This window comes from Oryzias latipes, chromosome 8 (assembly GCF_053564925.1).
Source record: "Oryzias latipes strain Hd-rR chromosome 8, Olatipes_Hd-rR_3.1".
Lineage (NCBI taxonomy): Eukaryota > Metazoa > Chordata > Actinopteri > Beloniformes > Adrianichthyidae > Oryzias > Oryzias latipes.
This window is the reverse complement of record NC_136244.1, coordinates 27443293-27458759: the sequence shown is the minus strand read 5'-3', so window position 1 is coordinate 27458759 and position 15467 is coordinate 27443293. Positions and strand designations below refer to the sequence as shown.

General features: G+C 41.3%; 1 protein-coding gene and 1 long non-coding RNA gene across 2 annotated transcripts; one reads left to right on the top strand and one right to left on the bottom strand.

Annotated features, from left to right (window-relative positions):
- Positions 1 to 1847: 1847 nt before the first annotated feature.
- Positions 1848 to 6057, top strand: si:ch211-76l23.4 (uncharacterized). The gene is made up of 4 exons (XM_004071103.5): positions 1848 to 2110; positions 3647 to 3778; positions 3995 to 4124; positions 5425 to 6057. The coding sequence occupies exons 2-4, from the start codon at positions 3661 to 3663 to the stop codon at positions 5657 to 5659; spliced, it is 483 nt and encodes a 160-aa protein (XP_004071151.1). The 5' UTR covers positions 1848 to 2110; positions 3647 to 3660; the 3' UTR covers positions 5660 to 6057.
- Positions 6058 to 7438: 1381 nt separating this feature from the next.
- Positions 7439 to 12659, bottom strand: LOC144994351 (uncharacterized). Its single transcript, XR_013657857.1, has 2 exons — positions 12325 to 12659; positions 7439 to 8825 (listed from the first exon to the last, which is right to left on the bottom strand). It is a non-coding gene; the product is annotated as an uncharacterized LOC144994351 (long non-coding RNA).
- Between the last annotated feature and the right edge of the window lie 2808 nt (positions 12660 to 15467).

The window sequence follows — 15467 nt, the reverse complement described above, 5'->3', positions numbered from 1 at the left end:
TTCTTTCTTTCTTTCTTTCTTTCTTTCTTTCTTTCTTTCTTTCTTTCTTTCTTTCTATTCTATTCTATTCTATTCTATACTATTCTATTCTAGCCCAAAAGAGAAACAAATAATTAGGGGTTTCTGATTTAAAAGTAATAAACCTAAAGGTTCTACATGTTTTAATTGCTTTTGATAATTTTGGATTCCACATTTGTATTATTTCTATGAAGACAAAATCTGTTTTTAAGTCTATTTCTACAAAATATTCTATAATATCTTACCAAATTTCTGATTAGATTTATTGTATGTTTCATTGGAATAGAAGATTAAATTATTAAATCTAAAATAATATCATTTATATTTAGTAGTTCTTTTTAGCCTTTTGGGTTGGGTCTGATTCATTAAGTATGTTGTCATTTTTAGTCAATGGTTTGATGTTATTTTGCTTTTTGGGCAGCTTAGTTTTTACAGCCTCACAAATACACTTGTTGACACTTAAGTGTAAAAATGTGAATATTCTTTGGTGCTATTTTTTAAGTAGAAATTGTTTTTTTGTTTTTGTGTTTTTTTGTTTATGTAAATATTAAATTTGCATAATGATTTTTTTCTTTCATTAGACTACATTTTTCAAAATTAATTTAGTTTTTTCAATCCAATAAACATGATTTTTAATAACAATAACAATGGATTGGATTTATCTGAGATTTCCAGACTCTCAAAGCACTTACACTCAGAAGCATTATTCATTCACTCCTCATTCATACTTGGTGATGGGAACTACAGATGTCGCCACAGCGGCATCAGTAGTCTGACTGACAGACGTTTGGCTGCCAGAACGCGCCTACGGCCCCTCTGACCATCACCAGAACATTCAGACGCATTCACACATCAGTGGGGCCTCACTGGAGCCAGGGAGGGTGTAATGTTCTTGTTCGTGTTCATTGAGAGGTATATCTGGTTATCATCAGTATAAAATGAAAAGAAACTCCTTGTTTCCTTATGACCAAACTCAGAGGAAGTAGATGTAGCGAAAACAGAAGTGGTCCTAAAATTGAGCCCTGTGGGACACCAGAAGACAGTGGAGCTCGTGGTTCGGTCTGTCAGGTGTGACTTAAACCAGGTGAGAGCTTTGCCAACAACCCCCACCGCGTTTTGGAGCCTTGACAGCAGGATTTGTGGTCTACTGTTTCAAAAGCAGCAGATAAATTAAGTAAAACAAGGAAAACATGATCTTGATTAAAAACTCTCAAGAGAGCAGATTCTGTACTGTAAAGACCCCGATTAAAAAAACCTCCAACACATTGTTTCTGACCAGGAAAGATTTCCCTAAGGTTGTGGATAACAAAGGAAGTTATTTATTTAAAATAATCTCTCTTTTTTAAATTGTTGAATGTATTTCTTTATGTAATGTTTTGTTTGTTAAATAGTTTTTTGTGTGTGTTGCTCTGACTTTTCTTCTTTACAGTCTGTTGATGCTTTTATTCATGTCATGTAGAAGTCTTTATGTCACTGTCAGTTCTTTATCCTCTAGAGTAATTTATTCTCTTTATTTTTGTGTATCTGTAAAGATGCCTGTGATATTTTCACTCAGCAGGCATCTGCATGTCTTTTTTGCTGTACTCTTTGCTCAAACATACGTGTCCTAAAGTGTCTGTTTTTCTAGTCTTTCATCTGCTAAACTCTTTTTTTTGTCAGGGTTGTTTTTCGCTTTTTGTTCTCCCGTCTTCCATCCCGCTGTCACGTTTTTCTGTTCTCTGTCTCCTCGCCATCCAGCCAAATACAAGCATGGACTAGTAAAGAATGATCTCATATTGGAAGGATGTACAATGTCACTTCATCCCAAACCTCCAGAGAAAGTAGAGCCCAGACACAAACACACATGTGGACACAGAGCCCCGCCTCCCTCCCACACCCCTCTGCTGACCACTGGGCCTCACACGGATGTGTCTGGAAGCTTGAGGTTGCATTTTTGTGTGTATTTCTTTCACGTGCGTGCATGCATGCTTGCGTGCTGCAGGGGTGTGTGCTTCTTTACGTCTTTTTCCAGCTCCCTGCAGCTCCTACACGCCTGTCTTTGGCTGGTGGAGTGAGCGGGAAGCTGTGCGGCAGAGGATCTGCAGAAGAACGGGTAGGAGATCAGAAGTTTGCCTTAACTAGAGCAGCCTTTTGACCACTGCAGTGTGTCACAGGACGTAGTTTCTACTCTCATGCGGTTTTGCTTTGTTAGAAGTTTGCCACCTAAATGAAGCTCCGTTGTTGCCGCCGTGTTTTCACGCTGCATGAAAGCTTCATCAGAGCCTGTTAGAGATGAAACCGAATGACAGCCTTTTGAGCAAAGTCATGAATTTGAATGCGGTTTCTGAGAAAATGTGACCCTTTGTGGAATTCTTCCATCTTCCAGTTTCTGCTCATTTCACCAGAGTGAGGCCAGGTGCAGATGGCCGCGTTTTTGGATGTTCATGAGGGATCCCGGAGCAGAAAATGTGGGAAAAGTTTGGATTTTTGTGCTGAACTTTCCCTTTTTGTCAGCTGTTCCTTAATTTATATGGAAAAGGCTGCAATAAACTCACAGGGATGTTCAAATTCCAGATTTGACCATTTCCAACAAGTTACAGTTGATTGTCAAACCCTCAGTGAGTGCTCTCAGATCTGGATTAGCCCTGGATCAGTTCTGGATCAGTTCTGGATCAGACCTGGATCAGATCAGGATCAAATCTGGATCAGACCTGGGTTAGATATGGATCAGATCTGGAACAAACTTGTCAGTGTGAATTTGCTCACAGGTCTAGAGTTTCATCCTAACTTGATGAAGGTGCAGACACAGGACTCCTCCTCTTCACTCTCCTTCAGCCCCCCTACCTCGGTGGCTTCCTGAACATGTGTGTTCAGGCCGGTCTGCTGTTTATTTTGGTAGGCGAACCCGGAGCTGTTTGGGCTCAGCCTGCCTCTGGAGCTCCATGTTCTCCATCCGTTCAGGCTTGTGTCGCCGCTGGCAGCTGAAGCTGAACGGCTTCCAAAGCTGGATTTTCCGGTTCCACTGCTGCACAGAGTCCAGACGAAACGTGAAACAAGCAGCTTCTGCCCACAGTTCTTAAATCAAACAGGGGCTGAGAGGAATATTCAGAGGAAATGATTGAGTTTTAGAGACATAAACGAACAGAAAAAAAACACAAACATGACATGACAGACAGCAGGGAGACATTCCAGACGGAAAAGACGCTTTCATTTAAGCTGCAAGCAGCCTTTTTACTCAGAGTACATTTTCAGCCCACTTTGCTAAGTTTTGCACTGTTGCCACGGCAACATTGTGTGATGGGAGGAGCCAGAGCAGGTTTGTGTTGAGTTTTTCCTGGATGTCAATTGGGAAACATTCTGGAAAGTTTCCTTGGAAATGAAAAACCAAATAATAAAACTACGAAGAAAAATAATTAATAAAAGATTCTTTTTCTGGGTTTATTATTAAGATAAAATTCCAATTTATAATCTGTTTATGTATATTTGGGCCCTTTGGTTCGCCGTAGACTCAGGGTTGAGGACATTGGCAGACGCGCTCTCCTCTCATCTTTTCTTTGCGAATCCAAACGGAGAGCAGAAGATGTCAGTACTTCTGGTATGTCGGTCACGCTCGTATGAAGGTCCAAAGCCCGGCTGTGTGTCCCCGCAGGTTCTAGTCTCACCATGGCCTTCAAACTCAGCGTGCTGGTGCTGTTACTGGCTGTCGCCATGGCAACAGTGGTGGCCCAGAGGCGGCGGCTAAATCCAAAGGTGTCTGATGAATGGAACTACAGGGATGGATGTGAGTACTCAGATTACTCAGGGAAGAAGGTAGAGAGAAACCAGCTAGCATACATTCACAGAAGTATGATCTATCTGACGCAGATCCAAAGAACCTGCAGCGTTACGGAGTACAAACGCTTGCAGGAACATTTCCAAGACAAACGCACGAGATAAAAAAAGATCGTAAACATACGACCTCTACATGAATCCATCTGTCTTTGTTCTGATCATGCAGCTGAACAGGTCAACATTCGCGGCGTGGCCAACCTGACGCAGGTCCTGGACGACTGGAGGTTCGATATTCTCAGACAGATGAGAGGTCTGTTGGAGAACGACCACCAGTCGCTGCTGCCCGACTACGCCAGGTGAACCGCGTGCACGCCGTTCCTACAAACACAGACGCTCCACACGAGTCTCTGATTTAAGAGGCAGCAGCTCTGCCGCAAATCCAGAGTCAGGCAGAGTTTATTTATGAACCTCTAAACCTTAAAAAGTCCAAACTAAAGTCAGTGGATGTGTTTGGAATTAAACTGTATCCACTGCTGCCTTGTAAAAGCATTTTTCTGCTGCTCTTTGTCCTCAACGACAGAACCTTCAGGATCCCAGAGGTCATGATCAAAGTCTAGGAAGGGCAGCAGAGGCTGTGAATTATAGCCAAGTGGATGCTGCTGCAGGTAACCTGCTGCTGCTGCAGGTAACCTGCTGCAGGTAACCTGCTGCTGCTGCAGGCAACCTGCTGCCGCTGCAAGTGACCTGCTGCTGCTGCGGGTGACCTGCTGCTGCTGCGGGTGACCTGCTGCCGCTGCGGGTGACCTGGTGCCGCTGCAGGTGACCTGCTGCTGTTGCAGGCAACCTGCAGCAGCAGCAGCATTCCACTGAGCTTCGTCTGGGAGAAAAACTGAAACCAGAGGAATTAGTCTTTTCCACAAACTCAGACCTTCAGGCTTCGTCCCATGAAAGCATTTAACAGTTTAGCAAAATGTTGAGCTCCAAAACACAGAAAGGTGTGGATGCTTTAGTCTTCTGTTATGGCTGAAAACATGAGAAGCTGCTGCTGCTGCTCACGTGCCTGAATGGAAGCAGCTATGTTACGTTTGGACCGAGCAGCCCTCTCTGTGGGAGGGAAACCAGGCGGCTGTGCTCTCCGTGACCACAGGAATCTGGGTCCGGGTGTCGAGCACGCCCTGCAGCCCAACAGAGTGTGGATCCCACCCTGCTATTAGAGAGAGAAAAATAGAAATGAGCTCATGTTTTCCAGCTGGAGCTCCAACCAAACAGAGGAGAAGTTTTTCTTCTGTTTCTGCGGCTAAACCTTTGCTGTTAAATTCTATTGTTTGATAGAAAATGCCGGATAATTCTGCTTATTTTCTTTAATAGGAACTGAGAGTTTTGGACATAATACATAGTGTTGTTGTCAGAAACGGGCATTTATAAGTCCTCTTGAGGTGAATATTCAGTGTCATCTTCTTGAATCCTGAAGCTGTAGAGTCTCCAGGGTTTGAGTCCGCTGCTGCTCTCTGAACCCGTCTGTCCGGCCTGTTAGACAGCAGAGGTTCTTCCAGAGAAGATGAAGTCAATAATTCTCTCTTGGTGCAGACCTGCTGTCCACCAGTCTGTTTCCTCGTGTGGTTTCTCTCCCCCCTGACCTCTGACCTCTGGGTTCAGGATCCAGCCACTGTCGGAGGCCTTGGACGACCTCTACAAGGAGTTCAACGCCCTCAAGGCTCACCTAGGCGATCTGTCCGAGAAGTTCGCCGCCATGGAGACGTTCATAGACGAGCTCAAGGCCAGTGGTGCCAACAACCCGAGCCCTGCAGGGGGCGCTGCGGCCAGTCCTGCAGCGGCCCCCAGGCTCCCTGGGAGGAGGGTGATGAGGAAGAAAACCAGCACCCCCACTTAAGGAGCATCCGCTGCTCTGTCTCTTTCCTGCCTGACAGGTCATCCTGTCTCTGTTCTGAAGCCCACCCCTCCAGAAGTTTTGCAATGATCCAGGATTTTCCAGCTGTAAGCGTTCCCACGGGTCTTTAGGTTGTAACGGCGCCATTTTATAGCCAAAATCCAAACCCTGTGTTATGTTATCTGACATAGTTTCTGCAGAGCGACAGCAGTTCAAATTTACCTCTGAGTTGTGGGCGGGAATGTTGGCTCGAAACCCGCCTTCTTCCCATCATTCCTTTGTTTACATGCTCTCTAAGCTTACAGCCCCCCACACCCCCAGCCCAACATTAGCAGTGCAACAAAAAGGGCAGCAGTGTCGTAGCTATCCATCCGTCCAGTTCTGATCCAGATTCCAGCTCAGACCAGGAAAACAGATGTTCACGGATCCGTTGGTCTGCAGGTGGATGTCAGAAAGGGGCGGAGCTTGGAGCTAACGGCCCTCTGACTGTAGTTCTGCTTCACAAATAAGATCATTTTCAAACTGCCTTTTTTTTCATCTGCGCCTGATTCAGAACAATTTGAGGAAAGAAATATTCAGAAATGCAGTTTTAAGCTTAATAATTCTTCCATTTGTTCTCCATCATCAACAAAATGTCAAGAAAAAACTCATCAGAGTGCGTCTCTGTCAGATAAATGCATCTAGACATTAAAGAAAAACACAATTATAAACAACAAACCACAACAAGAATCAAGTTTCTCATGCACGAGGGAGAGGAGCAAATGTGTTGGAAAAGGTCCACCACGTTTCTCTTCTCCAAGGTCTGCCTCTCCTCGTGATGCTTTTATTAAGAACACAAGAAGGAGGTAACATTTTCAAGACAATGAGGAAAAGTTCATTAGGGGGTGTCGTATAATGACCCATTTGGTTGGATTCTAACTTCAAACAGTATCCCTTATCAGCTCAGGACAGTGTGTCGTAAACCCCTCATCCTGGGTGGGAGATGAGAAGCAGATGAACAAACACACAACTGTTTTCAGAAGAGGTAAAAAGGTCAATCTGAGTTAACATTTAAACATACATTTAACCAAATACATTTAAGCAATGATAATAATAAAACAAATTCCTTCACATACTCCCTCCTTTTTATCATTGATAAATATTAAAATCTCACATCCAATATCACATCTCTTTTCAGTTTTCTGTGACATCTTAATTTTCATAACACTTTCAATTTACACTCAGATGAGAAGTTCTTTTTTTTTTTTTTCAAGTCATTTCAGTTTCAAAATCATTACAGTCATCTTGTTCTCCCTTTAAAAACAAGTTGTATTCTTGACTCAAAAGAACACTTTGTACTCAACCATTCACTGCTCTGGAAATCATAGATTGGATACAAGGAAAAATGCACATAGTGAACACACAACATATGATCAGTACCATAAGAATAGGTGTCACTATTTTTAACAAAAGTTGCCACCAGGAACCAAAAGCAAACCAGGAGAAGAAATCCCAAGATTGGGGTTTCCTGTCATCCTGCATTGCCTGCTGAACCTTTTCAAGTTGATGTAATGCTTCAGTGATGCTGTGACCTTCATCGGTGTTGTCAGGAATAAATGTACAACAGGTGTCATTTAACATTTTACAAACACCTCCCTCCTGAGCAACCAATAAGTCCAAAACCAATCTGTTCTGTGGAACCATAAGTCTCATGCTTGACATTTCTTCATTATAGGCTTTAAATGCTTTAATTCAGCGTTCAAAAATAAACCTAATCTATAATCAATGGTCTCAATTCTGAGAGCGTTTTAGCATTTCCCACCTAGGGAAACAATGCCATAGTTACCTTTTCCCCAGTATTCCAGTGTTTATGGTCTCCAGGAACATCTGATCCCCAAATGGAATCATGTGGCTTGACATCAATAAGGTTACGTCTGTGACGCAGGTGAGGCTCATGGACTGCAGAAACTATGAAAGTGTGACCTGTGACCTTTACAGAAGCACAAATCCCACTCCAGTCTCTAGGCAGACTGAGGTAGAGGGCCTGCCCACATAACCAAAACATTTGATGAACCACATAAGTACCATTGTTACCTGGAATTAAATCTGGATTAGATCCAACACAACGTCCTCTGGGGCAGGGAACAGCATAACCATGGGAAACTCTGTCATTGATTATCTGGACTGTGAAGGGAACAAGAAGTTCATGACACATCTTTGTCGGCAAAGTTCCTAAAAACTCTGTGCCATTTTTAGTTACGCAATGTGGAAACACAGTTCCTGGTTCCACACTAACATATGGAGCTAATGATTTTGTCAATTTCAGTTTTTTAAACTGATACAAACTCTTACAACTCGGTCTTACAAGAGTTCCATTTGAAGTGGTGACGGCTCCAGTACTAATATACCCTCTGGTACTATATTCAATAACACAGTCGCTTTTCCACTCAGAAAATTGCTTTGCCTGCAAATTAGGATGTAGGGATGAAGCTTCAATTACAGAACAAACATAGCAATCCGATCTATTCTTTTCCTTAGCCAGTAACATAACATACCTATACCAAGAATTTGTCATATACAGGTGAGTTATGTTCATTTTTGGACTATTCAAAACATCATGTTCATCAATACTCAGCCATCGTCGAGAAATGTTTCTTTCCTCGTTGGTGGTTCTTCTTGTAGGTGGATAATGATTCCAAAAGAACCAAATCCTTGTGGTGGCTCCTGTCAGGAATAGCAGGAACAGTAAACAAAATAAACTGTCTCTTAGCCCAGTTGGACACGCCATGGTGGATATGTACCTATCTTCGGGAGGGAGAGGTTACTAGCACATCACCTCCTCAAGTCCTCTAACAGTGTAGGATCCGTGTAGTGCAAAAGAGATCTGGTGTGCTTTCTTCCCTAAGACTAGGTGGATGTCTCGGCTTCGCTGACGTTGAGACAAGCAGCTTCTATACAGCTGCCTCCCTTTGTAGTCAGACTTCCCCACCTAGCAGTTGGAATTAGCCTCACCCAGATGCTTTTTCTTGCAGTGTGACAGGTGGATCCAAAACGTCCTTTCAGCAATCTTTACAGCTGTTGGTGTAGTCAGCAGGACTTGGAATGGGCCTTCCCGCCGTGGGCTGGACCAACACTTCCTTTTTATGGCCTTCACAAACACCCAGTCACCAACCTGCACTGGTGAAGTGTCCTGTGGAGATAAGAAGGAATCTGGCACTTGATTTGTCCTTTGCACATCTTTAGTGGTAAACATTCTTCTCAAATAATCCACTAAATTTGCATCATCATCTGGAGAATGTTGCTGTGTAGGATCAAGGTCTGGTAACCTATAAGAACGTCCATACAACATTTCAAAAGGCGTTAAAGGTTGACCTGCTGTGCGTGTGATACGCATGCTTATCTGAACTAAGTCTATGCAGTCAGGCCACTGTCTGTTTGTCTCTTCCATGCATTTCTTTAACTTTGATTTGATAGTGCCATTAGTTCTCTCAACTAATCCTGCACTCTGTGGGTGATAACTACAATGTCTCTTTAGATCAATGCAAAGATGTTGAACCATTTTGTCTATCACTTGATTTACAAAATGTGTACCATTATCACTTCTTATCACTTGTGGTATGCCAAAAGTTGGGATTATTCTTTTACAAATACCTTTAGCTACTGTAATAGCGTCTTGTGTTGCACATGGAAAAATTTCAACCCATTTGGAAAATGCATTAATAATCACTAAACAATATTTCAATCCTTTACTTTAATTCAATTCAATAAAATCCATATGGATTGTATGGAAAGGAAAAGTTCGTTCAGGAAATTTTCCTCTCTTAAATTTAACATTGCCTTGGGGATTATGATGCATACATGTAACACATTGTTTAAAAAATTTTTTTATAGAACAAAAAATTTTTTTATAGAGTTTATAGAGCATAAATCCATAAGTTGTATAATACTTCTCTAATAAATTCATCCTCCCCCCTGTTGAATCATGGCAAAGCCCATGACTCAAAATTGCTGCCCATTTGTACATGGATTTTGGTAAAATAGGTTTACCTTCTGTGCTGATATAAAGACCTTGTTCAACTTTGCTCCTTTTTCAACCATAAATCTTTTTCTTGTTTCGGTGCACTGGGTGGCATTTCTGTTAAAACATCAGCGGTTGCATCTGCAGTCACATCCTCATTCGTGCATATTTCTACATCTTTTGTTGCAGCTTGCTTTTCTGTTGCATCTGCAAAGGCATTTCCTTAAGAATTATGATCTGTTCTTCGTGTGTGTCCCTCACATTTACATATTGCCACTTTAGATGGTAACATTACAGCAGTCAATAATTCTTTCAGTAAGTCTACATGCGTTACTGGTTTTCCTGTTGATGTTTTAAACCCTCAGTTCTTCCACTGTTGACAAAATAAAATGCACTATAGCAAACGCATATTGGCTATCAGTATAGATTGTAACTGGCTTATCTTTAAAAAGTTTGCATGCTTCAGTTAAAGCTGTCAACTCTGCTGATTGTGCTGAGGAATTTCCACACAGGGGTCCTGCCTTCAGAACCTTGTCTTGAGTTACAACAGCTAAACCCCACTTTGTTTCTGCCTGTTTCATCTTTCTTTGCTGACCCATCAACAAAAACTATTTCTCCTTCAGTGAGATCTAAAAATTCATCACTAATTGGTTGAATTTCTAGTTCTGATTCATCTTTTATCTTGTCATTTCTTTTACCATCTAATCAATCTGATTTCTTCCTTTCAGGACCTGTCTACAAATCCAACATCCATCATCAACCTGCTCTGACCCTCTGTTGCTACTTCCTCTAGACCTTCTTCTAAAATTTTCTTTAAAATTTCCTTTTCCACGACCACAATTTCTTCCTCTGTTCACATTCCTTCCAAAAAACACATCACTACTTTCCTCCTGCCAAAATGTATGTTCACTTTGATTCTTAAATTTCTTTTTATTCACCATCACTTTTTCTGCATGAACAGCAAAATTCATAAACTGTTGTAGTGCTCCTGTAGGTAGATCAATGTAATGCTTCCTTATCCAGTCTGCAATCTCTGGTCTCATAGCTTGCAGTAAAGCTTGTTTCAGCTGCTGCCTATAGGGACTTTCATCATTATCATCATCTCTGAGTCCACTATTAGCTTTAAAACTTCTTCAAATTTGACTCTAAAATCAAACACTACCTCTCCATCTTTTTGTTTAGTTTGACTAATCTTTCCATAATCAGGTCTCATTGGAAAGGCTTCTCTAATTCTTTGTCCTAAAAGTGTAAGACTTTGAATTGACTCTTAGACTGTTATGCGGAAGAGGTCTGGGTGGATTGTCATCATTCATAGGATTCCTTTTTCCCTTTACTTTTGCCCAGTCTGCTTTCATAGCAGTCATACATGCCTGCTGACATTTAATGCCATTCAGATGATAAGCTCTCTGAACTTCCATCATTTGCCCGTGAGAGATAACTCCCCTCACTGCCTTCCTAACATCCTCTAATGTCCAGGTCCTAAACACAAGAAGTGTAGGCCTCTGGCCATTTTCTCCAGCTCTGGGATTGGGCACTTCAATGATTGGAAATGTCTATGCAACTTTAGATGACTCCCAGCTTCTTCCAAACCAACCCCCAAAGTTTTACTCCATTCAAGTTTTTTCCCTTTTCCTCCTAACATTATTTTTTCTTTTTCTGGTTTATTTAAATCAGTCACTGGTGGGTAAAAACCCGTCAACAGAGGAGCATTTGTCCCCTGGTAGGGAGGAGGTGAGAAATCAGCTGGTTTCTGCTCTCCCCCCTTTCATCCTGCTCCTGCTCGGTCTGCAGCCTGCTGCAGCCTGCTGTTGCAGGGGTCTGAGTCTCACATCCGATTTATCTCTAGTTTTACTTTTCTGAATGCCATTCTTTATTTTTCGTTGCTTCATTTAAGCACAGTTTTGCACAAATTAATTCTTCACTATTTTTTTTGTTTCTTTTTTAGGTTTTATTCTGGTTTGAATTGGTAACTGTTGAACTAATTCTGTACATTAGTGTACTCCAAGATTCCCCTTAAAATTGTAATTTTTATCCCAGTTTCTCAAAAATGTAGTTGAAGCTGGATGAACTCTTCACACATATTTTTAATCTCATTTTAATTCAACCTTTCCATTTGAATTCCCCCATTTTTTTTCTTTTTTCTTTTATTTATGTTAGTCACAGAGTGTGATCAGAACCAACAGAGAATTTCTCTCAGGACCGAATTTCACTCCCCGTGCAACAAGCTTCTAGGTCAGACCTATTGTCTGATCCGGTCACACGTTTAGGGTCCTCCCAGGAGCAAAACCCGTTTTAGACTCTGGGTTCTTTCCACCTAAAGCCTAATGAGATGAAATCTTGTTCTACTCCAACAAGCAGCCTTGTGTTAACACCGCAAGGTTTCCAGCTGCTCACTGCTTCGAACAAGTTCACTCCTTTCACACATGCACACACATTCACACCAAAAAAAACTTTTTTTATTTTATTTTTGTTGTTATTCTAGGCCTTTTAGGGACTTGAACCCTCTTACGCGTTTTAGGCTGCAGGACTCGAACCTACACCTTTATTTAGAATTCTGGACTTTTCCGGGACTCCAAACCCACACGTGTTTTAGGCAACAGGACTTGAACCTGTCCCTCAGAATTCTGGGCCACTTCGGGGACTTGAACCCCTGAAAAAGCGCTTTACTTGCCTTGTCGTTGTGGTCTGACTGGTTAACGAATAACGTCAATCCGGACCCAGGGATCAGACCAGTCGATTGGCCGGCGTAGAATTCACTACGACGGACTTTCCTCCGGAGACCTAGTCTCACGGGCTGTGCACAGACTTCAATCGGCATGATCCTCCCCCAAGGACGCAGATATGTTGTCATCCGGCTCGAATGGACCAAAGAATGTCAGATAAATGCATCTAGACATTAAAGAAAAACACAATTATAAACAACAAACCACAACAAGAATCAAGTTTCTCATGCACGAGGGAGAGGAGCAAATGTGTTGGAAAAGGTCCACCACGTTTCTCTTCTCCAAGGTCTGCCTCTCCTCGTGATGCTTTTATTAAGAACACAAGAAGGAGGTAACATTTTCAAGACAATGAGGAAAAGTTCATTAGGGGGTGTCGTATAATGACCCATTTGGTTGGATTCTAACTTCAAACAGTATCCCTTATCAGCTCAGGACAGTGTGTCGTAAACCCCTCATCCTGGGTGGGAGATGAGAAGCAGATGAACAAACACACAACTGTTTTCAGAAGAGGTAAAAAGGTCAATCTGAGTTAACATTTAAACATACATTTAACCAAATACATTTAAGCAATGATAATAATAAAACAAATTCCTTCACAGTCTCCAACAAATGTGGTGAATCTGAAATTCCCCGTTGAGTCACATTTTACTGAACTGATCTTTTGAGAAAAACCCATTTCTGTACTTTTGTTTAACAAAAGAAAAACTGGAGAAACCCTGTGATGATGTTCTTCCACAACGACAGCGTGAAGGCAAATCAACTCCAGCTGCTTGCATTTGAAATGTATTTGCTCTGTGCTGCTTCTGCTGCAAATAAACTTGTTTCTTGAAGTCAACCGTCGGCTCGGTCTCCTCTTCCTCAGATGTGTTTTCATCGTTCTGATAACTTTAGAGGAATTCTTCTGTCCGGAGGATTTAGACAAACTGGGGTTTCAGGCATAAATGAATCTCTACTGAAGATGAATGACACAAAAAACACAAAAACTGCTAAAAAATGACGAATTTAGGCGGAAATCTGGAGTTTCATCCAGAGATCTTCAGGTAGAGAATGTAAAATATATTCTTCTGCTCTTCTTCTCACTTCAACAACATTGATTGCTGATATTTACAGTTTTAAACTTTAGACCTTTGAATTTTATAGAATAAACTGGTCAAAAAAGACAAAACTTTCACCGTTTTGTTGCCAGCATTTTAATGATTAATATATGACAGTAAAAAGAGAGAAAAGATGACGGTGCATCAAAGTCATAACCATAGAAGTGTGGCTGCGTTTTATTATGAAAGGAACTCGTATGTGCCTCTGTCAAAAGTAAAAGTAGTCAAAAAGTAAAATACTACTGTGATGTAACTATTGTTAATACTTAAAAGCTACATGTTTTAAATAAATTACTTAACAAAAGCACAGATGAAGAGTATTTTTCTGAGTGGGGAGGTAGGACTTTGCGGCTCTGGCTGTTCTTTTGGGTTAAAGGTTGCAGAGTTCTGGGTTAAGGAGCAGTGAGGGAATCGTTGATGCTCTTTTCCTACTCTGCAGGTCTGTGGAGACACAAACACTGCAAAGGTGGTGGTTTTCCACGTTCACATCTTCTCCGGAGGATGTGAACATGAATGCAGTCATGAAGAGCTGAGCCTCGTTCTCATTCAGGAAAATGTCAAACTTCCTGGAGGAGCTGAAGAAGATTCAAATGAAGGAGTTCCTATCAAGATCTGTGCTGCTTGAGAAAACTCGGTGATGAACACAGATTTCATTGAGCAAGCGGTTACAGGGAACCTTTTGAGTGGTTTCTTCCAGTGGAGACTTTTATCCACAGTGAGGAAGACTTCAGAGATCTTCCTCTTTAATTTAGAAAACAAAAATGAAAATATTAGAAATGTTGAGAAGACGGGAAAAGCCTGAAATATTCTTTTTCTGATTAAATTTGTTTGAATCCGTTTTATTTTGATAGGAATGAGCAGGTATTTCCTGGATTCCTCTGTCTGTGTTCCAATACAAGAGTTTATAGTTTTTATTATTTGCATCCAAATGATTAAAATATTAGAGGTTTTCTTATGAATTACAGGTTCAAGAATGATCTTTTGTGCACCTAAAAGCTTCTAGAAGAAAGCTTCTTCTGTGTCGCAGTTGTAGAGACGAGCCAACGGAATCTGGAAGCACAAAGAGGGACAGTTCATGAATGACTGCACCAAACGGAGGGAAGGAGAACTAAATGATGAATAATGATCAAGAATAGAGGAGAGAAGGAGACTACTTGTTATTGTTAAGTTTAATTTAAACACATTAACATTAAGTTAAATAATCTCTGAATACTAACTAGTCTGACAATAAGCCTGTCCAAAGAGGAATGTTTTCAGTCTAGCTTTGAATGTAGAAACTGAGTCGGCCTCTCTTACATGAGCTGGGAGTTTATTCCATAAGACAGGGGCTTGGTGGCTAAACGCTCTACCTCCAACCGTACTTTTACTAATTCTAGGAACCACAAGCAGTCCTGCATTTAGTGAGTGAAGTGTTCTGATTGGTTGGTAAGGGACTATGAGGTCCTTAATATAGGACGGGGCCATTCCATGTAAGGCCTTATAGGTTAACAGGAGGATCTTGAACTTGATTCTGGAATCAACTGGGATCCAGTGAAGTGAAACTAACACAGGAGTGATGTGATCTCTTCTGCTAGTTCCTGCTAACAATCTAGCTGCTGCGTTCTGAACAAGCTGGAGACTTCTTAAGGAACTCTTAGGACACGCTGCTAACAAGGAGTTACAGTAATCCAGCCTCGACGTAACAAATGCATGGATGAGTTTTTCAGCATCACTCTTAGAAAGTATATTTCTGATCTTAGCAATATTCCACAGGTGAAAAAAGGCAGTTCTACATGCCTGAGATATGTGAGCCTTAAATGATAAATCCTGGTCAAGTAAAACCCCTGGAACTTCTGTCTTTCTGTAAATCAAACTTCAAACAATCGTTGACTAAGATGGAGAACCTAAAACCATTTATTTATTTTAAGTAAAAAAAATGTCAAAAACAGGGAAACCAAAAATTCTTTCTAGCTGTGACAGATAATGAGAAAATGAATCAACATTTTCAAACATTTTTG